Genomic DNA, 27,408 nt, shown 5'->3' on the forward strand with positions numbered 1-27,408 from the left:
CAAAAAGAAACATGACTGTACAGCTCCAGAACCAACAGCAATCCCTGCTCCAGTCTGGGAGGCCAAGAACCAAGAGACTGCTGGGGACCAGCAAAAGGGTGAAATGGGGACAGTCACAACAGTGAACTGGTAGCACTTAGTGAAAACGGGGAACTAGGGAACAGCATAGGACCAGTGCCTAGGAGCTCCAGCCTGACAACACACTCAGCTGGACAGGCACCACATAATACAGCCTTCCTGCAGGGAGCTAGGATTTCAACTCCCACTGCTTCTTCACAAACATCCGCATCGCAGGGGATAAGGACAGACACCAGAAATGCCAGGGCATCAGCATGGAGTGGAAGGGGAGTAAGGGGGGACATGGCAGAATTCCCTGTTCAAGAGAATGTTTCAGAATGTATTCCATGTTTAAGGGAAAATGACAAGACTTGAGCAAGAATATAAAACTTTTAATGGGTCAGTGCATCAGTCCTTGATGCAGAGGGGAAGGAGCAAAGGAGGCTATCGTGGTCCCAGGTGTCCAGAGCTGCAGAGATGATCTGCACAGAGTAGCACAGTGGTGGTACACACAAAGCTGCAGCAGCCTTTGCTCTCTGAGGAAGGGACCAACACCTGGAAAAGCAGTTCCTTTCACTGTCCATTCGGTTTCACTCTATGTTTCTTCTTCCTGGTAGGGATTTTAGGACGCATCATTTTGGGAGAAGGCCGGACAGCCTTTAAGGGTCTCCTCTGTGCCTGCAATGAATGTTTCTTCTTCAAAGTCGGTTGTGGCAGCTTCTGCTCTTTGTCAGCTTTTGATCCCTCAAGTTTCTTCTTTTTTGGTGGAGGTTCCATGGCGGTCTCAGGGACAGCAGACAGAGTTGCTGCTTCTGCAGCAGGTTCTTCATCTGAAAGGAGAGAAAGGCACTGTAAGAAACATCCCCATGGCTTTTGCAGGGGAAGGAGCATGTGAGAGCAGCCCTGGGCAACTCAGCCAAGTTCCAGCACTATGTTACCTTTCTGTGCCTGGGGGATGGCATTAGAGAATTTCTTGAATTTGGCAATGAAGAACCCATCCATATTGTGTGTGTGGGGATAGAAACGCCGCGTAGACTTGAGGGAGGGGTGGAAGCGACGGTCCTTGAACCTGGGGGAGGAAGTGGGGTGAGAACTGATAGAATACCTCTGCTCAAGCCTGGCCACTAGGGAACAGTCACCTGTACAGTTTGTGACCTGACACGCACCTGGTGAAGCCTTCCTTGCCAAAGTCCAGGCCCGTGGCCACCAAACGGACGTTGCGTTTCTTCAGGGCATAATCCACAACCCACTCATTCTCCTCCACCTGCCAGGGGCTAAGCATTAGGATCCAAAACTCACCAGTCCCCTGAGGGTGAGGTGGCCGCAGAAGAGCGTGGAAGGGACTTACCATGATGGAGCAAGTGCAGTAGACAATGTAGCCCCCTGTCTCTGAGGCAGCATTGACTGAATCTATAGCGCTAAGAATCAGCTCCTTCTGCAGGTGAGCACAGCGCAGGATGTCTTTCTCATCCTGTAAGAGAAAGATAGGTTAGGATGCCAGAGGCATGAGGAAGAACCCCAGGCCTCTACTGTGGATGGAAGACGTGACAGGAGAACAAACCACACATGACACAGAAGATTCTGGAATCTTCTGCAGAACTAATCTCAAAAAACTAGCTCTGGTATGACACACAGAATAGGAAAGAGATGGAAAAATCAGTGTCTCTACTGCAGGCATCTCTCAAGAAAAAAGCTGTCCCAAAGTCCTTCCTCTCATGATTCATCCTTGAGTCCCCACTGGTCACTCACCTTGTTGGTTTTGACAGCAGGATCCTTGGAAATGACACCTGTTCCGCTACAAGGAGCATCAAGCAAGACACGGTCGAACCCTCCAAGCACCTACAGAGAGAGGTAGATTTGGAATTACACTCACAGTGGGGACTCAGAACAAGACCAAGACTAGAACAGGAACCAGAAGACTGGGAAGGCAGGAAAGATTCCTCCCTCCTCCTTGTCCATCTTCCTGCCTCCGTTTCAAATAACAAACACACTCCCTAGCAGCTCCGCTCATCCTCTTGTGACGAGTGGCTTTGGAGAACACAGCTTTACTAAGGGGACATCACAACAGCTCTAGGTAAGCATGGTAAAGACACCTCAAAACAGGCAGGAGCATACCTTGGGGAACTGGCGTCCATCGCAGTTACTCACGACAGTGTTGGTGACTCCCAGCCGATGCAGATTCCCAACCACGCTGCGCAGCCGCTCGGCATTGCTGTCGTTGGCCAAGATCATACCTGTGTTCTTCATAAGCTGAGCTGACAGAGGGCAAAACACATCAGCAAGGGGCTGCAAAACTCCCACACTTTGGTCTGTAGGGACCGCTACCCCCTCCTTTCCTTAAATTCAGTCCCCCTCTATTCCCCGTTTCTGTATAGACCAATGGAAACTCATCACTTCACAGAGCATCCCTCCCGAGGCTCCAGGGCAGTACCTATGTAGCTGGTCTTGCCTCCTGGGGCACAGCACATATCCAGGATGCGCTCGTTCTCCTGTGGAGCCAGAGCCATGACAGGGAGAAGACTGGAGGCTCCTTGCAGCATGTAGTGTCCAGCCAGATACTCAGGGGTGGCACCTGGGCAAGGAAGGCAGAACAAAAGAAGATGACACATGACAGAAAGGGAAGCAAGAGCGGGTCAGCTCAGCCCTACAGCTGGAAGGGTGATCTCACCGATGGGCACAGAGGAGTCATAAATAACAAGTCCTGTTTTCGACCACTTCCCCAAGGGGTCAAGATTCACGCCACGGTTGATCAGAGCCTGCAAGACAAGGAGAAGGAACTGAAACACCGCTTCCTGTGACAGGAGGTGCAGGAGACAACCCCTGGTTCCTGCTCACCTGCGCCAGGTCCCGTCGTCGTGTCTTCAGTGTGTTGGTGCGAATAGTCACAGGGCGGGGAACCTCATTGGCTTCCAGGAAGTTTATCAGCTGGATGAAAGAAGGGGCAGAGAATACAGACAAAAAATGAAGACCCAGGGAGGCAGCCAAATCCTCACCAGTCAGCAAAGCTATGGGAAGGGCAGGATCCCACCTCAGGGAGTGGGAAGATGTCCATGAGCTTCATGAGCAGGAAATCACTGTAGGAATAGTAGGCAGCCATGTCCCGGCGCAGCAACGCCAAGTATTCCTGCCGCGTGCGTCCCTCCTCCCGCTTCACCACGAAGTCCTGCAGCACCTCCATGTTGCCCTTGATGCGTTGGTGAATGACGTGCAGGTCGGGCGGCTCAGCAGGTAGGAAAACCATTAAGGAATCATGAACAGACAGGAAACTCTCACAGAGGCTCTTTACAAGTACAATGAGTCATGCAGGACTCATGCGCCACAACAGCACATGTGCCAGAAAGGCTTTGTGGGAATACACCCTCTCAAAAGAACTCAGCAGAGCAGGGAATCAAAGGATGGAACTGGACAAAAAAGTTCCCAAGGCAGGACTACGAGGTGTTTAAAAGAATTGGGCTGGTTACTTTTAGATAAACAGAAAAAGAATAGGAAAAATAAAAAGATCCAACAAAAGAAGTCTTTTAATAGTGAAAACATTATCTGTATCAGAAAGGAGACTAGAAGTTCCCCAAGGGCAACTAAGGGATACAGAGGGGAACGAGAAGAGACAGCACTAAATTGTACTGGGAGACAGGAAATTAAAATCACCAAAGTCCAGGAGCAAGCACTTTGGATGCTGGAATTGCTGTCATCAGAGGCTCTAGGAATGGGTTACACAAACACCTGCCAGGCAAATCAGGGCAGAGAGGAACAAACTACGTGATAAGATATCCATATGTATTTAGGACTAGAAAAGAAAATAGGGCAGGCTCCAAGCTCCATACAGGGTGTAACAGATTTCATAACTGTGCTGTACAGAAGCACAGCATTATATACTATCTATTAGGACAGCTCATCTAAAAATACATTGTCATGCACAAACCCTCTTGCTAAGCAATATGCATGATAAAAGTCCAAGTGAAGCTCTTTGATTGTATCCAGGCCCCATGCTGCATGCCTATGGCTTATGGATGTCACAGATAAAAAGGATATTCTCTTTCTCAATCTCTTCGTTAGATGGCAGTTTAAATTGTTCATCTATATCTAGGTTGAGCTGCAGATCTGGGTTCTCTTCCTCCTTCTGTCCCATTTTCTGTTTGCCTGTTGTCTCTGCTGCCTCTTCCTCCTCCTCTTCCTCCTCCTCCTCTTCTTCCTCTTCACTGTCATCTTCACTGAGGCCTTCCCTAAGGACAAAGAACAGGACAGATGCTTTACACAAGAAGGGAATCACACAGACACTTCTCAACTACCACTTCTTAGATGGCAGAAAGGGTGGAAGAATAAACAACACAGGCTCCTCCTGTAGCCAGGAAAGGCTCTGCAGTCTGTTGATGTTCTCATATTCTCACCTGTCAGGCTTCTGCTTCAGAGCAGCTTTTTCAATAGGCAGCAACTAAACAGAGACAAAAGATTAATGAAGCATCCACAGTTACCCCCTTACTTCCTACCATCTGTGAAATTTACTTGCTCTGTTTAAAAAGGACAACAAACAAAAGCATTTAATGTTATGCTACTAAACTTGAAATTGTTCTTTTGAAAGGAAGAAGGGGAAAGCTCTCCACCACCTCACCATCCCGCCCCCCCCCAGTAAAACCATCCTTTTTCCCCAGGCCTAATGGGTTCTTTCAGCCAGCAACATCAAGTATTCCTTGTAGAATTACGAGCAAAAAGTTCCTACCTCTTCTTCTTCTGATGATGAGGCACCGTAATCATCAACCATCTCCTCGCTGCTCCCATCCTCCTCCATCTCCCAGTTGCCCTCTTCCACCTCACCATCGCTGGATAACTCCACATGGTTTCCTTTAGATCGGATTTTCTTGGCTTTGGCTGGAGCCAGCCATTTTGAATTGTCATCACTGAAGCCAGATCGGCCACGAGTGGTTTGTCCTGCTGCCTTTACGGCACATTTCTCCTGTGTGGACACCTGCTCTTTAACTATGGGCAGAAAAAGCAGGTAAAAATTAGGGATTATTCCCAAAAGCAGCTGCTCTGTTTTTCCAGTTGTTATACAAAAAGGCCTTCATCTGAGTCCTGAGCTGCCTGTCCAAGAGAAGGGACTGCTTGCTCTCCAAATCTCAGCCATAAAGAAGGGCATATTCTCATGTCTCCCACAGTGAAACCTTAGGGAAATCTAACTAGAACTACCAAACTAAAGCACTGCTACAAAATTCTTATGGTATTTCCTCTGACATATTACAGCACCCTCCTTCCCAAATCTTTGTCTATCCTTCCTTCTTCCTACTGCAACAGCTTCCTGGGCTACACAGGGCATAACACAGTGATTTAAAAACCTCAGCTACACAACCGGCCTGCAACAACCTTGCTGTGAAGGGAGGATAAGTCAGAAATGGATTTAACACATAGAAGAGAGACCTTTTACTAGTTCTTCAGACAGCACTGCTGCCTGGCATGGCAACCACCAGAAATCAGGTAGAATTCATTGTTATTATCTATTAGAGAGCATCCAAGGGAGAGCCAGGAAGACGGTGAAGGGCCTTGAGGGGAAGCCATATGAGGAGTGGCTGAGATCACTTGGTCTGTTCAGCCTGGAGGAGACTGAAGGGAGACTTTACTGCAGTTATAACTTCCTTGTGAGAGGAAGAGGAGAAACAGGCATTGATCTCTTCTCTGTGGTGACCAGTGAGAGGACCCAAGGGAATGGCCTGAAGTTGTGTCAGAGAAGGTTTAGGTTGGATATTAGGAAAAGGTTCTTCACCCAGAGGGTGGTTGGGCACTGGAACAGGCTCCCGAGGGCAGTGGTCACAGAACCAAGCCTGACAGAGTTCATTGCTCTCAGCCACACGATGTGATTCTTGGGGATGGTCCGGTCCGGGCCAGGAGTTGTACTCGATGATCCTTGTGGGTTCCTTCCAACTCAGGATATTCTATGACTTCACGACTTAAAATAATGAAATTCCGCCTGTCCCGTGCCGTAAGAGGTCATAGCCTGATTGTGGTGATAGGGACACCCCGGGGAGTAGCAGGACAGATGGGCTACGGGCCCGTCACCCCGGTTCGGACCCCGCTCCCACTCACCTGCCGGCTCCCGCCCTCTTCCTCCTGCTCCGAGCGGCCTCTTCCCCGCCGGGCCACAGCCCGCTCCCAGCCGCCTCTTCGCAGCCCTGGATCGGGAGGGGAAGCGGCGATCAGCCCCGGCCCGGCCCGGCCCGGCCCAGCTCCCCCCGCCCCGCCGGGCCGCCCCCCTCACCTCTTTCTCCCGTGACTGGAGAGCTTCTTCCTGCCGGTCTCCGGCTCTGCGGGAAGACACGCGGCGGTCAGGCGGCCCCGGGCGCCGTGGGGCGGCCGCGGGCCTGCTCGGGCCGGACTTACCTGGCGGTAGGAAGCGGGCCAGCTCCACCTCAGCCCCGCGCTGCTTGCGGGCCTTGCGCCCGGGGCCGCGCTTCTCCTTCCTGGTGGGATCGAGCTTCCGCCCCATGGCCGCGCCCGCTCCCCGCGCGGCTCCGCGCCCGCCGCCGCCACACGTGCGGGGCTCCCCGTCGCACCGCGCATGCGCACGCCGCCGCACCGCCCATTGGCCGGAGCCGCCGCTCCTGCGCGCTGATTGGTCCGCACGGCAACGTCACAGCACCGCCCGCCCCGCGACACGTGGGAGGCGCCGGCGCTGCCGGGAGCGGGGATCCCGCCACCGGCGGGAACGGGCAGCGCCCAGTGTCACCCTTCCCGGGGCACTCAGGTGGCAGCAGGCTGCTTTACGCGCTTGGTTGAGTAAACACGGAAAACGCAGGCAGCAGAGAAGGGAAGTGGCACAGAGGCAAGGTGAAAACAAGAATTCAGAGGTGGGGGATATCACAAAACCTGCTCTCGGAGAGGAAGTTGAGGTTGAACAGCAGGAATTTCTTCGTGGAAAGGTGTTGATTAATAGGGGAATGGGCTGCCCAAGGAGGTGGTGGAATCACCCTCCCTGATGGTGTTAAAGAAACAACAAGATGTGGCACTTCAGCAGCTGGAAGAGGTGGTGATCGGAGAATCATTCTGTGGGACAGGACAGAGCCTGGCCCTTGAGTAAATACTTACCCAACTGGTCTAATGCTAAATAGAGACAACAAAATAAAATACAAGGAAACTTTATTTTTCAGTTTTATCAACGTTTTGCTCTGGTTTTTTTTGTTGTTTTTTTTTTTTCACTGTTGTTTGCTTTTGTCTTCAAGCTGCTTACTAGTGGATGAGTCCGGTCAGTTTTTGTATTAAAAAGGATTTTGATGGAGGTAGCTTTGTCTCTGTCCTGGCTTTTACTTGGTCTTGCCTGCGCACTCTTCTCAGTAAACAAACTCAAAATAAAATTAAAAACAAAAACTGGAATTCCAGGCGGAGGCAACGAGCAACACAGCCAGGTTCTCCGTGTAACAGACATGGCGCTGGGGCCTCCAGTCACTATATACAGAGTCCATCATACATCCATCCCCCTCTCTCCTAAACACACTCCTTGCTCCAACGGGCTGGCTGCAGAGGAAGGAGTTTCTTCTCCTCCCAGAGACCTGAGCAGCAGCTTCCATGGAGGGAAACAGCACCCAGTCAGGAATGTCAGGCAGAGGGGTAGAGTGTGAAGGGGTGGGGTGGGGTGGGGTCACTTCAGCTTGGCCAACACATCAACAGCACTGGGCCAGGGACTCACTGCTGCTGGGCCACCTGTAGGGCGAGAGAAGAGGATCTGAGACTTGAGGGCTGGTCACCAGAGCCCAGCTTTGCCCACGGAGCCCCCCCTGCCTCAGTAGCAATGCTTACTGACCAGAGAGGGTACATACTTGTTGGGGCGGGGGTGGCGGCGGGGGCTCACTGCTGCGGTTGGCCAGGCGGCTGAGGATGTTGCGCTCGGACATCTGGAGGCGCACTGCCACGGGCGGGATACGGGCAATGGTGGCAGGCAGACGAGTCACATCTGCCTTCATGTCACTCAAAAGCTCCTCCAGCTGCTTCAGAACTAGAAGAGAAAGGGACATCTGTTCCGAGGGGAAAGGGACACCCCAGAGGGGAAAAAACGAGAGGGGACAGTAACAGTAAAGCACCTACCCCAGCCTTGTTTATCACACCGCATTACCTTTGTGCAGCACAGCATTGGCCGGTTTATTCCCGGCCATTGACTCCTTGGATAGATGCTGGTGGCTCTCAGCCAGGCATTCCACCTCTGCAAAACGTGTGTTCAGAGCCATAGAAGGGTGAGATGGGTCTTCGGACATGTTCAGATAGGCAGCTCGCCGCAGCTGCTCCTCGATCACCAGTGCCTGCTCCAGGAGCTGCAAGGGGGGGGAGGAATGTGTCTTTCAGCAGCTGCCTGAAAGAGGGGACCTGTCTGTACCCCTAGTCTTATTCTAGTTCTTCACCCTCTCATAAGATGGCATTCTGCACCTGAACCTCCTTTCACCAGCCTCTTCTACTGAGTAGCCCAAAACTTTATAATAAAGGCTTCATGAAGCTAAGCCAGGTACACAAGAAAACCAGGCTACATCAGGTTTAATAAAAGGCTACTACAAATCCTCTCGGATTCTCATTCCTCCTCAGATTCTCTTTACAGACCAAGTTGTTTGCCATTTTACTCCTCCTTTGAGACAGAGGGGATGGAGATTTCTCACTGAATCCAAGTGAGAAGTGTCCCATGCTACTTACAGGAAGAATCTGAAATCTTATAAGCATTTGGAGAAATCAACAAGAATCCTGTCAGTGCAGAACTGACCATCCAGACTATAATGAATTAATGTTTTGCCCAAAGACTGAGACCTATATGGCCTTTATTTGGATTGGTCTTAAGTCACTCCCACAACTAAGCCATGTTCACTCCTGAAGAGGATGAGGTAAAGACCGAAGGCAATCCTTTCAATCAATCCATACAGTTCTGTTTAGGCACATGGAGTAGGCTGTAGCAGACCAAGCAGAAGCTGTGATGGGAACAGCCACTTCAATCTTAAGCCTCCTGCATATCAGTTGTTGAATAAACATTTGGATAGAGAGCACTGAACCAAGCTCCCTGGTACTATTTCCAGAAAAAAGAGAGCTACTATCATGGAGCAACTGCGTGACCCTAAGATATATTGATTCATTTTTTAATTTCCCCTAAAATGAAAGGCACTGCAGAAACCTTTTACATTCTTAATGGAAACTCAGAACTGAAGCTTTTGTTATCAAACTGAAGACAAATTCTTACCTTAAATCTCCTTGCCAAGAACTTATTCTTTATTTCCAGGAAGTTACCCCTGTTCATCTCACCCTTGAAGGGTTCATTGAGGATGGCGTAACGCGGATCATTCTGAATATCCTGCCAACGGGCATAGCCATGACTGAGATGGGATGAGCTCAGGCAAACAAAGGCAGTGAGAACAAGGGAATACACAGCCCAGGCAGTACTGTTCTTCAGAGTGGGTGGGGAAAGGGGGCACACAGAGGGGAGGAACAGGAGCCAAGGAAAAGGAATGAGAACTATGTCCTGCTAAGTGTTAACTGTGCTGGCAGGAAGCTCCTCCTCCCACCATCACTATCACTCTTCTGAAAGACGATAAAGCACTATCACTCAGCCTACTCCAGACAGACCCAGGACTGTCACCTTCACAAATTGTATGTACAAGGCAGGAAAACGGATCCATCATGGCAAGGATACTTGATAATCCCAGCAAGGAGCCAGTAGTCATGACGCCGATGCCAGATCTCATAGGTCTTCTTTGTGACAGTTGCAGCCCGCTCTTCATTCTGCCAGAGGGAGTGTAGTTCTGGAAAGGCAAGAGACACCAGAAGGGTTGGAAGTTATCTCACAAACACAAGCAGGGGCTTATAAACCAGTTCAAGCAGATAAAGATCTCATACCAGTGAAACCACCATCTGCTATGTTGAACATGAAGCGCTGCTTTACTGCCTTCTTGTGCCTTTCATCTACTGACTCCTTCAGCATCTCTCCATTCTGCAGCATCACCACGTCTCTCTTATCATCATCCTTTTTCTCATCTGTACACATAGGAAATTATTAGAAAAACAAGATACCACACAAGCTGAACCCACAAGGACTCCTTGCAGAAGAGAGGTTAAGGGAGAGAAGGGAATTATCATTCCTCACACCTTTCTCATCCAGAGTGATTATAGGAGGTTCAGGAGGATTCTCAATAGGTGCTCTGTCCTCCACTTTCTCCACATCAGCTGCAGGAGGGAAAAGGAACATGAGATGTAGAGGAACACAGCAAGTCCACAGTTTTATTCTTCAACCAGAGAAACCTAATACTGTTCTGTAACTCCCCAGTGTTTTTCTACATTCAGGCCTGTTTTTTTAGGATGAAGTGTTTTGTACCTTTGCTCTCTACTTCCATTGGTTCATCTGGTCTTTCCTTTACTTCCGGCTCCTCTACTTTTTTTTCATCTGCTTCTGTGGGGTTTGCTGGGGATTTTGCTTCCTGTGGTGGTGTCTCCACAGGCTGAGCACCCTGCAGAGGACAGCAATCAGTGAGAAGCAAGGTAAAGCAGTCCATGGAAACAGAAGACAGCTACAGCAATTTAGAAAGCAAAGATGCACAAAACTCTCAGGCCAATTCTGAGGAACTGAGAGTTACCTTTAAACATCACTCCAAGAACTCATCTCTGTCTTATCAGTTGAACAACAAAGAGAGATCAGAAGTAGAGAAATTTGCAAGAGATATTGTGAGGCAAACAAGCCACCCAAGACTCACCTCCATTGGGACCTCTGTTTCAGTAGCAGAGGCATTGAGCTCTTTCTCTGATTCAGATGGCTCTCCTTGCTCCTTAGCAGTGGCTCCTTCTTCTACTTTTACTCCTTCTTCTGTGTATTCCCCACACCAGAGCAGCACAGCAGACAAAAGAAGAGAAGCCATTAGTAAGGTCTTCCCCTCCCAGTTACCAAGCACACTTTTCCTTTGCTCCCAGAGATCAGGCCCATCAAAATGGAACCAACATCGCTCAACACAACCACCCCCACCCCTTTCCTGCCCACTACAAATGCTGGACTTCCCACTGAAGTCAGCTTATCCAAGGAAAGCTAGTGTCCTCTCTTGCCTTTAAGGGTTTGCACATGTCTTTGGCAGCCCTCCTAACACGAGAGTAAGTTGATCTGCGTCCACCTCCAGACCCCACCACCACAGTTCCGGTGAGGGGAACAGCCAGGATGAGGTCAGGACGCAGGGCTGTACAAGGGGGGAGCCCTCACCAGGTGGAGGAACAGGGGCAGGTGTATTCGGCTGTGTATCCCCTGGTGTTGAAGGAGTCGGAGTTTTTGGAGAGGGCGAGCTTGGCTGTGAAAGCTTCTTGTTCTCCTCTATCTCTGCCAGTTCTGGCATACTCCAGCGGCCGTTCACATGCTCAAATTCCTGCACCTGCATGAGAGGGAAGGACATATAATTGGAGAGTCATACAAAGCTCATCCTCAAACCAGCAGAGGCGGATCACTCAGCATACAACAAAAGTAGGTGTGAAAGGAGAGATAACTCCCTAGCTCACTGACTACAGTGTGACTACAGCTGTATGGACAGCAAAGGCCACATTGCTCTGCCAGGCACCTACCTTTTTGCGTATAAGTGACATGACCCCAATGCGAGTAAGGACGTGCTGTCGAGAAAGACCTTCCCGTGGGACCCCATCTGCAAAGGTCTCTGCACCATCAGCTCCAGGTTCACACAAATGGCGCATGAACAGCGAAACATAGGCCCTGAAACAATTGAAAAAAACAATTAGTCCATAAATCAAGTTGGCTGGAGACAAACATCATCAGACACCTTCTAGCACATAAGGGAAATTACCCCAGGATTCCTAACCCATAGTAACACAAGTTCTGGGGCTCCAGGCTCCTTCAAGGGAGAACTTCCTGATAGAATTACTATATACAGAAAGGACACACAGATGACTCAAGAGACTTGAGCCAGAAGCAACCGTAAGCCTAGGAAAGACTCAGGGAGAGTATTCATTACATGCTTACTCCTCTGAAAGCATTTGCTTTTGTAAGAGAGCTGGGAACAACCCCCTCATCTCTCCCAGCTTATACTTCATCCTCCCATGAAGAATCAACTATTACATTAAGGAAGTGTAGTCTCTAAGGCTCCACTCTCATTCTTTCCCAAAGGGACTAGATGCTGCCTGTCTTCCATCCCTGCCTAATGCAGACTCACTTAAACTCTTTCTCTGACTTGCCACGGAGGTCCCGAACAAGCCATTGAGTGGTGAAGGCATCCTGAGGTGGCATTCCATAGCGCATGATGGCATTGAGGAAGGCTTTCCGCTGGCGAGCATTGAAACCCAAAACCTAGAATGGAGGAGGAGACAGGCAGACATGGCAAGAGCCATACAGAAGCAGATAGGATGCAACTGCCTACTCCTGGTACTACTTACCTCGATGTTCCCACCCACACGGGCAAGTAAGGGAGGCAGAGGCTTATCCTTATCATTTCTCAGGCCCTTGCGGCTAGGCCGACGAGCTGCTGAAGAGAGAAATGCAGCTAAGGAGGAGGGACAATGCACAGTACACTGTTGTGTGAATATTTCCGTGGCAGAACAGCACCACAAAATGTATAAATCTCCCAAACCGAGTACCAGCTGTTTCTACACTCAGAGAAAGTGATGCAAGAAGTCTAGCTTCGCCAGAACTTACCTTCAGACCTCTCATCGAAGTCCTCATCTCCTTCCTCAGAAGCAACTGAATAATCTGACTGATTATCTGACTGGTCATCCTGCCAGTCTGAAAGAAAAACAGCACGTGAGCCTGAGACGCTACTCCGTTACTTCCCAGCAAGATATACTTACACCCATTTTTCCCTCAGGGTCCTGTGGATTTGTACCTCTATCCTCCTGAGAGCCATCATTGTAGTTAACTTGCTTGCGGATACGTTTGCCCTTGCCCAGATTCCTGGCCAGATCCTCCTGTTGTTGTTCATAGTGGTGACGCAGCAGTTTCTCCCAGTAATCAGGATCCACTGACTCCTCCTGCTTAATGATCTCCCGTTCAACCTCCTCTTCCTCCTGCCAGAAAGGTAACAAACTTAGGGCTCTATGCTCCAACTGCCAACCTGCCATAGCAGATATATGCCTGCTTGTCCTTAAAAGCATCAGAGCTCAATTTACTTAATTGATCATCCATCATTCTGCAGAACATACTAGCTGACATCCAACTCCTACTCACCCCCATCTCCTCCTCACGAACCACATACTGGGCCACCTTGAAGGAGCTGAGATACTCATTCATGCCCTGAAGTTCTGTATCTTCTGTTTCATCCTGGTTCCGATCCAACAGACGCTCAATTGCTTTGTCATCATAGTGGATGACACTGCTGTCCTCACCTTCTTTGTTATCCCCTGAAGGAAGAGCACAGGCACAGTTGCTGTGTGGATCTTGAGGGAGTAGGAAAGGGAATGCCAGCCTAGACCTCTCTGTTGGGCTATAATCAGCACTGTGTCCACAGTCTCTCACTACATAAGGAGACAGATTTGCCCATCCCTTTTGGTTCTACTCCCAGGCACTCACCCCCCTCAGTAGCCTCATCCTTGAAGAGCTCTTCAGTGCCAAATTTGAGAATGTCATCAAGTTCCTGTTTGGACATGGAGCCTGTCTTGGAGCCCAACCCTGGTCTCACTACCAGATGAGTTAGCATCATTTTCTTCTTGGCCACCTGAGTGATACGCTCCTCCACTGAGGCCCTTGTCACAAAGCGGTATATCATCACTTTCTTGTTCTGTCCAATTCTGTGTGCACGACTGAAGGCCTAGAAAAGAGATGCGCTCAAAATAATCTAGAGCTACACAGGTAGTCTGATATACCCCACCTACCCAGTTGCCTTCATTTTGGCTCTTAACATTAGTGAAGGCTGTACCCTGGAAGAACGCTCCACTATTTCACTGCCCATCTCTACCCATCCTCACTGCTCTAATTTTGCATATTTCTAGATGGGAAGTCTCACATTCCTTCACTCCTCCTGACAGTTTCATTCCCCCTCTTCCTGAGGATTACTCCACAGTGAGTGGGCTCATTCAGACTCACCTGGATATCATTGTGGGGGTTCCAGTCTGAATCGTAGATAATCACAGTGTCTGCTGTGGCCAAGTTAATACCAAGACCCCCAGCTCGAGTTGAAAGCAGAAAGCAGAACTGCTGAGCTCCAGGAGCTTAGATAAAAGAGAATAAAACTAATCAAGGGAGAGTGTAACACTCAAACAAGGATTTTTATCTGACCCACATCACTTGACAGGGAATTACTACTAACTTAACATTCCAGGAAAGCAATGGAAAGCTTGGGCCACAACAATCTCATGTTGACCACTATGCACACCCAAGGCGACAGTTTTCATTTTACAGGAAAAAAGGAGACTCCATACCATTGAAGCGATCAATAGCCTCCTGACGCATGTTCCCTGTGATTCCTCCATCAATCCGCTCATATTTGTACCCTTCATGTTCCAGAAAATCTTCTAGAAGGTCCAACATTTTAGTCATCTGCACACCAGAAAAACACCACCACGGAAGAGTGAGGGACAAGGAGATACCAGATCAACGGAGTTCTTTCTCAGAAAAGGAATTCCGAGCCTTAAGGTTTTTCCCCGCATACCTGAGAGAATATGAGCACCCTGTGACCCCCTTCCTTCAAGTTCTTTAACATCTTCTGGAGCAGCAACAGCTTTCCAGAGGCTCGAATAAGTGCACTACCATCATACATGCCATTTGGCATTTTTGGAGCTTCCTGAGAAGAAAAAGAGAAAGAGGGAATAAGGGATAAGGGACAAAAACAGCTTGAAGGGATTTAACTTGGCCTTAGTCCCCAGCTGTGTTCATCAGATGCTGGGTCATACCTGGTCATTTACCCTGGCACAACCACAACGTAGTACACTGCTTGTATAAAACATCAGTGCTACCCTGTGCCTTTTCTCTTGCAATTTGACCTCTAGACAACCCCCTCTTTCTTACTTAGTCCCTACTCTTCACCATCTTGCAGGAGTCATGAGATAGCTCCTACCTGTCATAAAAATATGCTGAAAAAAAAGGCCTTCCAGCACGTTAGGTCTAAATACAGACAAAATGAAAAAAAACAGAGGCAAAAAGAGAGGAATGGGAACCCCTCCATGCTTCTGCTAGGGAGTTAACTGGTTCCTTGGTAACAGCCAGCAGGGAATTTGCTTATACAGAGTAAGTGACTGGACATACCATAGCAGCCACAGGAAAGAGGTAGGGGTGGTTACAGCACTTCTTCAGATCCATAACAACATTGAGCAACGAGACTTGGTTACCACCACCTCGTGCATTCAGTGCTTCAAAGTTTCTTGTCAAAATGTATTTATAATATTTCCTGAAACAAAAAAGAAGGTACAACTCAGACACACCTCGCAAGAATGACTAACATGCTCTTCTCTTGCTAGATTCTGCACAGCTTATGGCACTACCTGACAGCTACCCAGACTCTGCCAGTAACATTCACTATTTCTTTAGCCCTTACATCAGTGCACAGGATTAGTCCTTCCTCTGCTATAGTGGAAGCAGGAAATTTTCCTCCCATCCACTGTGCAGAAAGCCCTATAATGAGGATAAGGCTGTTTCAGCATCCTCTTTGAAACTGCAAACAAAGAAACAGCAACTCGACAGCAGGTGCTTCATCCTCACACTCACTTCTGCATAGGGCTCAGCTCCACTCTGACAATGAGTTCAGTCTTAGATGGCATATTCTTGAAAACATCAGCTTTGAGACGCCTCAGCATATGCGGGCCCAGCATGTCATGCAGCTTCTTGATCTGATCTTCCTTGGCAATATCTGCAAACTCTTCTAGGAAGCCCTCCAAGTTACTGCAGACAAATAGACACTCAGCAAATGCCACAAAGGAAAAAGAGAAAAAGAGCAAGGAAGGGAATAGGAGTGACAAGGCAGGCAGGCTGACTTGTGCTGCAAGACATACTGGAATCTCTCAGGTGTCAGGAAGTTCAGCAGGTGGAACAGCTCTTCCAGGTTGTTCTGCAGGGGAGTTCCTGTAAGCAGCAGCTTGTGCTGGAGGGAGTAACCATTCAGCACACGGAAGAACTGGAAAGTAGAGAGTAGGGAAGAAATGGTGAGAAAATTAAACAAACAAAACCAAACACAAACATATTAAAGGCTTATCAAGTCATAAGCCTACAAAAAAAATAAATCTCCTAGGAAAAAAAAGTTGACACCAAGCTAGGTTTCAATTTAGATCACATCAGCTGTTTGGACAAGAGCTCCAAGTAGTTCACATTCCAATCAGGGACACTAGACTGATCTCATTTGGATCATTGTTGTGCGTAGCTAAAACATGACTGCAGCAACTCCTACAAGTTATCAGGTGCTGGCAAGGTTTCCTTTGCTCTTACAAGTTACAAGTTCCTTCAGACCACCAATCACTTCTAGACTGTATGTACTTTTTCTTCTTAAAGTACTATGTACTTCGTCTTCTTAAATTAGTGTTCCACGTTCCTACAACTACTCTGCCTTGAGAATTCTAGAAATAGCTAAGTCACTCTTCCTATTCATATCAATCCTGGCAATATTCCAGAGATCTGAACAAGCAGAGGAGAAAGAGAGCTAAGAGTTTGCCAATGTGTCTTCAAGGTAATTTGTGCTGGTTTTCACAACAATGAAGTTAATTCCAGACAGATGCAGCGAGCAGTTAAAGTACTGCACCAAAAAGCACAAGTGTACCATGTTCAGCAGCACGAATTGACAATAGAGCACTATTTTACTTACAAGCTTGGCGATTTCTTTGTGTATCTTACACTTAACATGATACAAGGTCAAACTTAATGAAAGTAGCTTGTACTAGATGGCAAACAAAAAACAAAGGAAACAAAGAAAAACCCACTATCACTTATGTTTTGGTTATCGCACAAGAAGAATCCTTCTAGTGGCCTCCATGGGGACTTATCTTTCTATATAGTTACAGTTAAAACCATTCTCGTTTTGGAATAAAATGTGGAAGTTACTGATGATATCTGCAAAACTTTAGTAGATAACCTCAATCTGTGAAGAAGCATCTGATCTGTCTTGCAGCCAAATACCTGTAAGCAGGAAACTGCTCTAGAAAAAGGTAGATTTAATGGTTCTGGGTGGATAACCAATAACATCAGAGCGTAACCTTGAGCCTCTACATCCTCTTTCAATTAATGAATATTAATAGTAAGCATTCATTCGTGCTCCCTATAGTTTCAATGCTAAGCACAGAATGGCATCCAGTCTCAGTGCCTACAAAGATCTAGAAACTGAATTGCAAGCACAGCTGTGATGCCTCATGAAGATGCCTCATGCCAAGACCCAAAAAGCTAAAGCCATTTAAATGTAAAAACAGAAATCAAGCAGCAGCAGCTGTCTTACACAGTTTCCAAGAACCTCTAAAACCAGATTTCCAATAACAATTGTTTTTAGCATCCTGAGCACTAGAACCCAAGTGATTAAGGAACAAAGGCCTATGGAGGGGCTGGATTAAGGAAGTACGGTCAAGTCTACTAAATTCAAACAAGCTTAGTTAAGGTGCAGCTTCATATAAAAGCAGTTATATGGCTTTCAGCACCTACCCAGACATTTTTGACACCTCTGCCCACCTCTTCCATTTGTATAGCATCTAATTAGTTCTGCTTCAAAGCTGGATGAATCCAGAGAGCAAGCCTACTCTTGAAGCAGGGTAATTGTGCCCATGAGCTTGTTCTATGTTCAGCATGGTAAACCTTTTCAGAATAAAGGTGTTGCAGATATATGACCTGCTTTCAGAGAAGCCAGTTTGTATTTCAGAGCAACAACCACATCCAGGTTTTTCTGTTTTCCAGTCTACATCAATTGCCCATTCACCTGGAAAGAAATGGTGTCTTGACCAGTGGTCTGTATTTAACCCCGTGTTTTAACCAGTGATCTGTATAAAAGTAAAGTTGTTGCCAATGATGACTGATATCCAGACAAAGGCTGATAAATTTCTTTTTAATAACACATGAAATTTATTACTGAACAAATGACTAAGACTTGTCAGACAAACTTATGAGCTTAGAAGCAGCTACTGAATCTTGTGAACACTCTCTGCTCATTCCCCCCCCAACATATGCCATGCCTATGAACCACCTATGCTTCTCTGTACCTTAGACTGATTGTTCTTCAGCCTGTGAGCTTCATCCACAATGAGACAGGCCCAGTCAATAGAGCCTAGTATGGCCATATCAATTGTGATCAGTTCATAGGAAGTGAGAAGCACATGGAACTTCACAGCAGCCTCCTTCTGCAAAGGATAAGGATGAACATGTAATGGGATAGAGGAATGGTCCCACGCAAAACAGATGCAGTGTTTCTCCATGTTATCCTCATGAGCTCTAGTCAAATAGCACATCAAAAACTTTTCACACCGACAATTTTCTGTCACAAGATTCAAAATGCTGCCCAAACCATTTTAGTCTTTTAATCCCCCATTACTCTCAACACATGTAAGTCTCCTCAACTCCCTCAATACCTGCTACTTTTGGACAGCTGCCAAATACTCTAACACAGATGTTTAACAACTAAGTCTTAAGTAGAGGCATGTTAATGAAATGAGATTCAGAGAAGAGTGGCTCATCAAAAAGCTAAGACTAAAAAAGATAAATAGCTTACCATGGAATTTTAAATTACTGTTAGTACTCAATGTAGTTTAATTTCAAGGGAAGGAAAGGAGTCCTGTCTACCTCTGCCAATGAAAATGCTTTAGCTTCCATACTGGTTTTACTAGGAAGACTAAAATTCTACAGAAACTAGCCACCTATATCAGACTCTTCCTTCTTGTCTGGGCATGGCCTCACTGTCAGTCAGTTCCTCAGAAAGATAAAAAGTTCATACTATTTTTTTGTATATTTGTCTTTTACATACAATGGACTTATATCTGTAGAAACGATACACAACTTCACAGGTTAAGTAGGAAAGACACGGGGACTTGCCTACAGTCAGTATTATCTTAGCTCTCTTTTTTCAGTACTGAATTAGTTCAGACTAGTCGAGTGTTTAAACAGTCTACAACAGGAGTCTAAACGCCCACTTGCCATCAATTTGCAGTTATTTCCCCTTGGAAACTAAAAGCATAATCAGCTCCCAGGGACATCAGAGTATCTGAACCTCAGCTGCTGAAAGCCAGCCTGTCTCTTAATTCAGGCTTGTGTTACAGCAGAATTCCGTACCTTCATTCTGGATGCTTTTTTGCCTCCACGTATGGCATTATCCTCAAAAGTAAACTCATTCTCACGGATGATGGCCCGGCTGTCTTTGTCCCCAACATAGGTCACTACATACATATCTGGGGCCCACATCTCGAATTCTCGTTCCCAGTTGATGATTGTGGACAGGGGAGCACTCACCAAGAAGGGACCCTTGGAGTGGCCCTACAAATAGAGTCAGTAAGAGCATTAGATGACTGCAACCACTAATACAGGTACTAATACACGGGGGGTAGTGACCTCCCAGCTCTCACCTCTTTGTATAAGGAATACAAGAACACTGCTGTCTGCACAGTCTTTCCCAGACCCATTTCATCAGCCAAGATTGTATCTGTACCCTGGGCCCAAGAGAAGCGCAGCCAGTTCAGTCCTTCCAGTTGGTAGGGGTGCAAGGTCCCGCCTGTTACATCGAGGTACTCCGGTTGCCGGTCATATTTCACTGTTGGCTACAGTGAAAAGGAAGAGTTAAGACCCTTTACCTAAGCTAGATAGCTAAGGTAGCTAGATAGCTACCAAGAGTCCTTTCTCAGTCGCCCATACATTCATTAGCACAGACAAGGCTTCACAGATGACAACCAGACTAGCACCAAACCTAATTCCCAAATGGCCAAAGGTACCCACCTTAGTTTTGTAAAACCCTTTCACCTAGAGTTAGAGTCTCACCCAATGGACAAGGTAGACCTTTGTCTGAAGGCTCCATAAGCCATTTTTGCTTTAGGCCATGAAGGAACTCTAAACCATATGCTGTTCCCTCTTCAGTTTTCTATTTACCTGCTTGCACCCCAAAATAAGCAGATCAAATGGTTTCTAAGCAATAAACATTAACTTACATCTACTGTGGGTGTCTCAGGGGGCCTTTCCAGTTTCCGCATCTTCACTTTCTTTAACTTCTTACCAGGCCTGCCCTCTTCACCTCGCATCAGCTCCCTATGCAGAGACAGTCCCAAGAACATGTAAGTTTAATGGCTTTTTGTTAACAGATCAAGAGAAAACTATTGAAAAGAATAGGAGGGCAATCACCCAACTCAATAGGCTCAAGAGAACAAGGCTGGAGCCTTCATGAACTGGTGGAGAGGTACAAGGCCCCTACCCAAAGGCATAAGGAGTCAGCAACAAGGGGGACTGACATATGCCAGTATTTTCTCTTGAGGGAAGTGAGAACACAACCTCTAGATACTCCTCCTACCTGTGATTCCAGTAGCCTTGCTTGTAGAGGTCATAATCTTGAATATCCACATCTTCACTTTCCCAGGAAGCCTGGTCATAGGGTAGGTCTCTCCATTTAATCAAATAGTGGACATTTCCCTTCTTATCCACACTGCGGAAGAAACCAGTAAGTCTTAAGCACAGTGAAATGGCACTACTCACCCAATCTACTCAAATGCAAGAGAAGGGAAGGAGGTCTTAGTGAAGCAACAGAAACAGAACAACTATATTTGCCATACCAACAAAAAAAGTCCCACTGTTTCTCCCAGTCATATTGCAGATTAGCTCTTCCATTCTCCCTTAGCCCTGCTTAAGGTCTTTGTTGAAAATCCTCTTTGTTACCCCCACCTACCTATGATTAAGGATCCTGTGGATCATCATCCACTCTGGCTTGATCCCGTATCGATAGAATCGCTCCTCCATCTCAGCATACTTGGGGTCCTTGTTTTTTCTCTTTCGGCTCTTTTCTTCTTCCCCTCCAAAGTCCCCTGAGGGTGGCTCATCCATATCATTTTTGCGTTGATAGTTACGAAACATGACCTGGCAGTGCAGCTCCAGCTGAAGTCAGGACACAAGCAGTTAGTAGGTGTTTTACCCTCAGCTATCCATCCTTCTAACATGGTTAGAGTCCTCCACTCACCTGCAGCTCTGACACCCAAGAGCAATGCCAGTAGGACATGCCCTGCCATTTGACAAAGAACTGCCTTTCAGGTCGACCCTCCAGAGGTTTAGGGGGTGGAGCGTTGGGGTCCGCATCAGGTGGACGCGGTGGTGCGGGGCCAACTGGGGGCTGACCCCACTTCCAGATCAAGATCTTCTGCACCTTTCCTTTCAGAGCTGGGCACTGGAAAGTTAAACAAAGGTTGATGCATCAGAGTGTAGGTACTTCAACACAGAAGCGCTGAGCAGAAACACAGAGTCACTTTCACAGCTTTACTATGCAGATAGAATTTGCTAGGCTTGATGAGCCCAGTAGTCTGTCCAACCACAACTTCATTTAAAGTTTGTGCAGAAAGTATTCTGCTGTAGAACTAAGGGCCCAGCATAGGGCTATGTCCTGAAACGGCTTTTTTGTTCATCATCTTTTAAGTCTGTATCACCTAATGAAAGCAACTAACACCACTTGCATTAATTATTTCAAGAACTTTCTGGATAAGTGTGATATTTCTCTTAACCATCCACTAAAAAAGGGCTTGGCATTACAGAGCTTACACTGCAAAATAAAAACCAAGTTTGTCTCAGCATCAGTTTAAAATACTTTCAGCACTGAATTTGCTTGCAATTGTTCTTCTGCTTCTACACAGATACATGAGCCAAGAAAAGTGAGCCTTGGCATCCTGGACTAAAAACCAGCCAACAACCCTGCACACGGGCAAACTTCATGAGACCCAAAGGCTGTCAATCTGGTCTTTCCCACTGTCTGGAGAAGGCAGCCAATCAACAAGGCACAACACAGCCACAAAAAGCCAGGCCTTTATGTTTTATGACAAAAGCATGAGAGGAGGTAAGAGTCTTCGAAGGACCAATCATTTCCAGGAAAACATGATAAACCGAAGGGATTAGATCAAATCAACTCTCGTAACAGTAAGAGAATGGTACTAGCAGAAACTCACAGTGCAGCGAGGACACAGCCACTCTCCATTGGGAATCTCAGGCAATGGGGGATTCAGACAGTGGATGTGATAGGATGAAGGACAGGCATCACAGCACAGCAGCTCTCCTCCATCCTTGCAGACTCTACAGAACTCCATATGGTGGTCATCCTCTTCCTCAGCATCCCCCACTACATCCTCCAGGATTTCCTCACCTTCGGAGTTATCCTCCTTTGCTTCCCATTGAATGCCCTCTTTTTCCTATAGGAGAGGGAAATCAGAAAAACAAAGTCACATATTTATTACCACAGAAGAGCAGCCCCAAGTCACTTGACATCCTCCTCCTCCATGGTCTCTTGCACTGTTTGGGGAATTCATTACTCACACAGTGTGGGCAGCTCCATTTGCCCTCTGGAGCTTTCTCCATATCTGGGTCCAGGCAAACCATGTGGTAGGCACGCGGGCAGGTATCACACAGTATAATTTCTCCTCCCTGCTGGCACACCTCACAGTAGTCCTGGTGATCAGTCTCATAGCCATCCACAGCCACTGTGGAGTCCTCCTCACCTGCAGAGGGGTGGTGAGGAGTTATAGTAGTACAAGCCACAGGTACAGGCTTTGTACAGCAAGCGTACTCTCCCAACAGCCTACACAGCAATGCAGAGACCCAGAATCCAAAACTCTTGTATACTGTTAAATATCCAAACTCTGCACAGACGTTCTCCACTTTTTCCACACACTTAGCTGTGCTGTCTCCCACTGTCAGCAAGTATCAATACCTTTCTTTTTCTTTTTCCCAGCTTTGAGTTTTTTGCGACTGCGGCTGCTACGGCTTGTAGATCCATCTGAAACAGAGTAGCTGTTGATACTGGCATCATCGAAGTCTGACTCTATATCCAGATCATCATCTTCACTCTGAGGTAAGAGAAAAGCTGTGTCACTCAGACACATGTGCTGGGGGGCAGCAGATATCCCCCCCAGCATTCCTAGAACATCATCACCTCCTCCTCAGAAAGTCAAGGTGGGAGCATCACTTACTGATGATCTTTTACGCTTGGAACCAAATCCTCCCAGTTTGATTTTCAGAGGTGCCACCTTCTTTGTTTTGGGTTTTTTGATATCAGGAATACGAGGACTTGCCTTAGGCTTCCGCCGGGCATTGGGTCCTGAGAACACAGGAGAAAGAGTCAGAAGGGCTACTGCCTTCACACCACTCACACTCGCTCATCCTGCCAGACTCTTCATCTCACCTTTGCCTTCCTTTGTCTTGGCTTTCCTGAGTGGCACATCTACGGGGGGCTGCGGCAGGACAGCATCCACGTTTGTCACCATACTCTCCACTACTGCAACAGCCGCAGCTGCAGCAGCTGCCACAGATGCGCCTGAACTTCCCTTGAAGGGGTTGTTTGTGCTAAACTCCCTCCATTTGGCTCCCAGTACCATCATCATCTTCGACACTGCTATTTTTGGGTTCTTGGCTGCGATAAGTGGCCTGTGTGCAGTTAAGGAAGGCAGGAAGGAAGGAAGAGTTACTGAACCACCCTGAAATCTACATTATTTCTCCCTGCTGCCACCCCCATCAGCACATCTATCTCAAACTACCTTCCTTTCTAATCTCTGATCTCAACAGTCAATGAATCTTTCCACTCCCATCCTTCACTCTAGGGGGAGGATGCAAATACTCAGGGGCTTGGAAAAAGAAACAGAATTTAGCATAGGAGGAAAGAAAGTGGACTGGGAGTGAGGACTTGCATCATCTTGATGACTGGAAACAAAAAAAGCTGTGGATCAACTACTTTACTGTTACTTCAGTTTTTGCTCTAAGTATGACACCAGCGTCTCTAACGTGCACTTGAGGTTCCAAAAATCAAGGAATCTGTTTTTTGTCCCATCTCTTTTTTTTGTTCCAGAGTCCTTTCGGGCATAGGCTTGCAGCTCACCTGACAAACTGGCTGAAAGCTTTGTAGTTGGTGAGTGTGCGGTAATCCTCCTCTGTGAAGATGTGATCAATATCCTCCATGCCCCAATCTTCCAGGAGCTGAGCAGATGACTTCGGCTCCTATGAAGAGAGAATTACAGAGAAAATGTTCTGATTCTGCTCTAGGAAAGAGTAGAACTTCCACACATCTTCCACATTCCACAGACAACCCAGGGAATTTCCCCCCCCCACATCCACTTATCACCATAGGACACAGTCTCAACAGAAGACAGTGACAGTGGGAAAAATCTTTGGATTCAATGTAAATTCCATGCGTGTTTAAAGTAAAAGACAGGAAGGAATGCAAGGTGGGAAAAGGGTCAAGTCAAGCAGGTCTAGTGGAGGAAGAAGAAACTAAACAGCCCCAACTCCCTCTGCCATCACAAATGGAGAGCACAATGATCCTCCAAATCAGATACCTGGGAATGAAGAGCAAGCACCAAGTCAGCAGGGTAGCTTCTCACCTTTGAGTCATCATCTTCTTCCTCTTCTTCCTCCTCCTCCTTGCGCTTGGCTTTGTTTTTCTTTTCCTTCTTAGGTCCTAATTTCTTCTTTTTCTTTTTCCCCGGGGTATAATCACTGCCCTCACTGTCAGAACGCAGAACCTCCTCTTCTTCCTCCACAAACTCATTCCCCTCACCAGAGCTGTCCCCTAGCTGGGGAGGGAGGGAGGGAGAAGATCAGGCAGCTGTGAGAAAACACCCTGGAGAAGCACTAAACATCACCCTCTCCCCATGCTCTAGAGGACTCATACAAAGGACTGCTGCCATAGACCAACATCAGTAAGCACCCTCACCCTACATATCCATATTTCAGAGTGACCTTAGGCATCCTTTTCCTTACCTCCTTCTTCTGACGCTTGCTGAGCTTGGGCACTTTGGGTTCCTTTAGTTTCTTGGGCTTCTTCTTCTTCTTGATTTTGGGGGTGTCAGCCTCTGACAGAAGCTCTTCTTCTGCCTCTTCTTCAGGTTCTGGATGTGAAGAAGCAACATGTCTCATTCAAACCCCACCTGTGCACTACAGTATAGCCCACTTCACAGAGATCAACTTGTCTGTTTCTTGCTCCATACAAACAGAACTAGTTATAACTCTTATTGTTCACAACAGATACTCCAAAATTGTTATCCTAAGGTACCACTGAACACAGTTTTCCCCCCTCCCAACACCTCCTATTTACACAATATTCCTTCTCCAAGCAGAGTTACACTCAGAGCTTAAGGACAAGAAGTTTGCCATAGCCCAACAAGAAGAGGAAAGAGTGTAAAACAGGTAGCCACATGAGAACCTGACTAGGATGCTGTTTCAGTTCATGGGTCTTCAAGAAAGAAATCATCTAGCCCCTTCAGCTGTACTGAGCACGCTGCAGCTGCATGCAAAATACAGGCCAGTAAGCCACTACTTCTCCTCCTCCACAGGAAAGTTGTTACTCAGCAAGTCTATTCTGATTCAGATTTGACAGAATCTTCCCTCAGCCTCAACAGCTAGCAAGCTCACTGCCTGGCCAGAAGAACACATGCCAGTTCCCCACCACCACTGCACACTCCCATCTGTGTGCCCCCTTCCGTGGCTGCCCCCAGCCTGAGGGGCACGGGCAGCCAGGCAGCCCTTCCCTTTGTGGCAGCAGGCTGCGGGAGCAGCGCGGCCACCCGCCCTCCCCCGCCGCCCCGCCCACCGAACAGAGCCAGAGTCACTCCTTCTCCCTCCAAGGGAAAATGGCCTCCTGACCACCGGAGCTGGGCAGGATGAAGGAAGCCACAGGTCACAGGAGCTACTGCAGCCAGGGGTGAAACAGCAGAGGACAAGCTCTCAGAACCTGGGGTCCCACACCTGGCTCCTGCCATATTACCAGTGGATGTCTTTTCACTCCCATGGTCCTGTAACACCAGGTCCTTCAGGGATCACACCTCTTCTTCTACTCCAAGTTCTGACTGAGAGCCTCTGGTGACCCACCAAGGTACTATATATACTCTCTACTTGGTAGGGGATTTAACAGTTCTTCTTCATCAAGATTTTCCTTACTGACAGTCCCCTTTTGCCCAAGATTTCAGAGACGCCAGAAAACCCTAGAGTCAAAGCTTAAGAAAAAATGCCAAACGAACAAAAATCCCCAAACCCACACCACCATCTTCCCTTTCCAGTTACAGCACTTCTCTTATATGACGCTACAACATTACAGCACAAGTTAGTATGAAAACTTAAAACTTGTCTTACAATCCAACGCATCTGTTTATATATTATTCCTTTCCACAAGGAAATGAAGAATCCAGGTACGTGGCCACAGAGCAGGTCATCAACAATAGCAATAAAAAAACCCCCATACCACATGAGTTCCCAGGGCTCTAACTCAAGCCTCACGTTGATGATGAGGATGCAAACGAGGGAAAAGATACAAGGACTACAAGAAAAGGAAAGGTGAGCAAGCAGCACAGAGCAAGAATCACAAGAAACCTCAATAATTGGGTGTGGTGATGAAGGAAAGTGGGTCACGCAACAGCCCAGGGCAGTTTTCTCTGGACGTCAGCCGGTCTGAGTTCCCAGATGAAAGCAAGCCAGGCAACCTGCCCTTTCACATATTACCGCTCTTCCCCCTCCCCATTCATGAAATATCAAATTCGCAGGCATTTTGGTACCCCATCAGAATTGGACACTCTGCCTCCACCCTCTACACCTCCTCAAAGCACAGGCCCCGACAACCTGCAGTGCCTTGGAACAAAGTCAGTTCCACCTGACACAATACCCTGAGCCTCGCGCTTTGAAGTAACCCTGGGACTTGGATATCAAAAACATACACGTGGTTTGCAGTAAAAAGAAAAATTACATTCCCCAACACATCATGTATTTCACACATTTGGCCTGAGACCAGCATTCTCCCCATTCCACATGCATGCCCTGCAGGCTCGCCATACCTGGATGCTGGGGGATAGCGTTGTTCAACAGGATCTCCATCTCATCATCATCGCTGCCCCCTGAGCACGGTGACGGAGACCCAATGCCCGATGCCATGTCCTCCGAGCTGGGGGAGGCCTGGGCTTACACAGAGTGTCGTCTTCTTGCCAGTCCGGCCAGTACTTCGTTGAAGAGAAAAAGAGAAAGTTACAGCAGATCCGAACTCCGTTTTTCCAAGCAATAGTGCTACCAAGAGGATCCGTGAGAAAGCTTAGACAGCAACTTTACTGGATTTAGAGCCCATGCAAAACAGAAACACTGGCAGCAAGTACCAGCTTAGAGTTGTGATGGAGAAGGCTTTGAGGACACCAGATATTAAACTGAGTCAGCAACTCATCTCTGGCGAGGAAGCCAAAACAGCTGTCCTAAAGGAAAACTCTCCCGTCCTCTGCAGCCGGGTGCCCTCGGTTATTTCTGCCTTAGGCTGGGAGAAGGCAGCGGTG

General features: G+C 47.5%; 2 protein-coding genes and 1 non-coding gene across 7 annotated transcripts; all 3 read right to left on the reverse strand.

Moving 5' to 3' along the window:
* Window positions 1–428: 428 nt before the first annotated feature.
* Window positions 429–6,573, reverse strand: NOP2 (NOP2 nucleolar protein). 2 transcript variants are annotated; one of them, XM_027653514.1, is made up of 16 exons: window positions 6,424–6,529; window positions 6,302–6,347; window positions 6,130–6,215; window positions 4,772–5,028; window positions 4,443–4,486; window positions 4,087–4,277; window positions 3,086–3,285; window positions 2,893–2,982; window positions 2,726–2,813; window positions 2,489–2,629; window positions 2,173–2,312; window positions 1,807–1,896; window positions 1,406–1,528; window positions 1,224–1,321; window positions 996–1,126; window positions 429–887 (listed from the first exon to the last, which is right to left on the reverse strand). In XM_027653514.1, the coding sequence occupies exons 1-16, from the start codon at window positions 6,527–6,529 to the stop codon at window positions 631–633; spliced, it is 2,088 nt and encodes a 695-aa protein (XP_027509315.1). In that variant the 3' UTR covers window positions 429–630. The 2 variants fall into 2 exon arrangements, with proteins under 2 accessions (XP_027509315.1, XP_027509316.1); XM_027653515.1 differs by having other exon boundaries at window positions 432–887; window positions 4,443–4,488; window positions 4,777–5,028; window positions 6,424–6,573.
* Window positions 6,574–7,162: 589 nt separating this feature from the next.
* Window positions 7,163–27,087, reverse strand: CHD4 (chromodomain helicase DNA binding protein 4). 4 transcript variants are annotated; one of them, XM_027653513.1, is made up of 39 exons: window positions 26,926–27,087; window positions 24,863–24,990; window positions 24,484–24,675; window positions 23,982–24,100; window positions 23,292–23,533; window positions 23,080–23,207; window positions 22,821–22,956; window positions 22,427–22,608; window positions 22,063–22,302; window positions 21,090–21,293; window positions 20,802–21,007; window positions 20,430–20,561; window positions 20,074–20,170; window positions 19,498–19,689; window positions 19,208–19,408; window positions 18,145–18,282; window positions 15,967–16,088; window positions 15,683–15,856; window positions 15,224–15,365; window positions 14,631–14,762; window positions 14,401–14,518; window positions 14,066–14,190; window positions 13,553–13,790; window positions 13,211–13,383; window positions 12,870–13,050; window positions 12,683–12,769; window positions 12,424–12,509; window positions 12,204–12,337; window positions 11,602–11,746; window positions 11,249–11,414; window positions 10,755–10,864; window positions 10,379–10,511; window positions 10,153–10,230; window positions 9,904–10,041; window positions 9,701–9,809; window positions 9,251–9,383; window positions 8,150–8,345; window positions 7,857–8,032; window positions 7,163–7,740 (listed from the first exon to the last, which is right to left on the reverse strand). In XM_027653513.1, the coding sequence occupies exons 1-39, from the start codon at window positions 27,020–27,022 to the stop codon at window positions 7,723–7,725; spliced, it is 5,748 nt and encodes a 1,915-aa protein (XP_027509314.1). In that variant the 5' UTR covers window positions 27,023–27,087; the 3' UTR covers window positions 7,163–7,722. The 4 variants fall into 4 exon arrangements, with proteins under 4 accessions (XP_027509314.1, XP_027509313.1, XP_027509312.1 ...); XM_027653512.1 differs by having other exon boundaries at window positions 12,424–12,512; XM_027653511.1 differs by having other exon boundaries at window positions 12,683–12,793.
* On the reverse strand, window positions 11,083–11,221 carry LOC113952045. Its single transcript, XR_003529360.1, has one exon.
* Window positions 27,088–27,408: the final 321 nt, after the last annotated feature.

Source organism: Corapipo altera, unplaced genomic scaffold, assembly GCF_003945725.1.
Source record: "Corapipo altera isolate COAL_440 unplaced genomic scaffold, ASM394572v1 61, whole genome shotgun sequence".
In the NCBI taxonomy this organism is placed as follows: domain Eukaryota; kingdom Metazoa; phylum Chordata; class Aves; order Passeriformes; family Pipridae; genus Corapipo; species Corapipo altera.

Coding starts and splice junctions, on each gene's coding strand:
- NOP2 (XM_027653514.1), bottom strand. CDS start 6,529: ATGGGGCGGAAGCTCGATCCCACCAGGAAGGAGAAGCGCGGCCCCGGG. Junction 6,348..6,423: donor GGCCCGCTTCCTACCGCCAG/GTAAGTCCGGCC, acceptor GTCTTCCCGCAG/AGCCGGAGACCGGCAGGAAG. Junction 2,814..2,892: donor GACGACGGGACCTGGCGCAG/GTGAGCAGGAAC, acceptor CTTGTCTTGCAG/GCTCTGATCAACCGTGGCGT.
- CHD4 (XM_027653510.1), bottom strand. CDS start 27,022: ATGGCATCGGGCATTGGGTCTCCGTCACCGTGCTCAGGGGGCAGCGAT. Junction 24,676..24,862: donor GCAAGCGTCAGAAGAAGGAG/GTAAGGAAAAGG, acceptor CTCCCTCCCCAG/CTAGGGGACAGCTCTGGTGA. Junction 19,690..20,073: donor CTGAGACACCCACAGTAGAT/GTAAGTTAATGT, acceptor TTTTCACTGTAG/CCAACAGTGAAATATGACCG.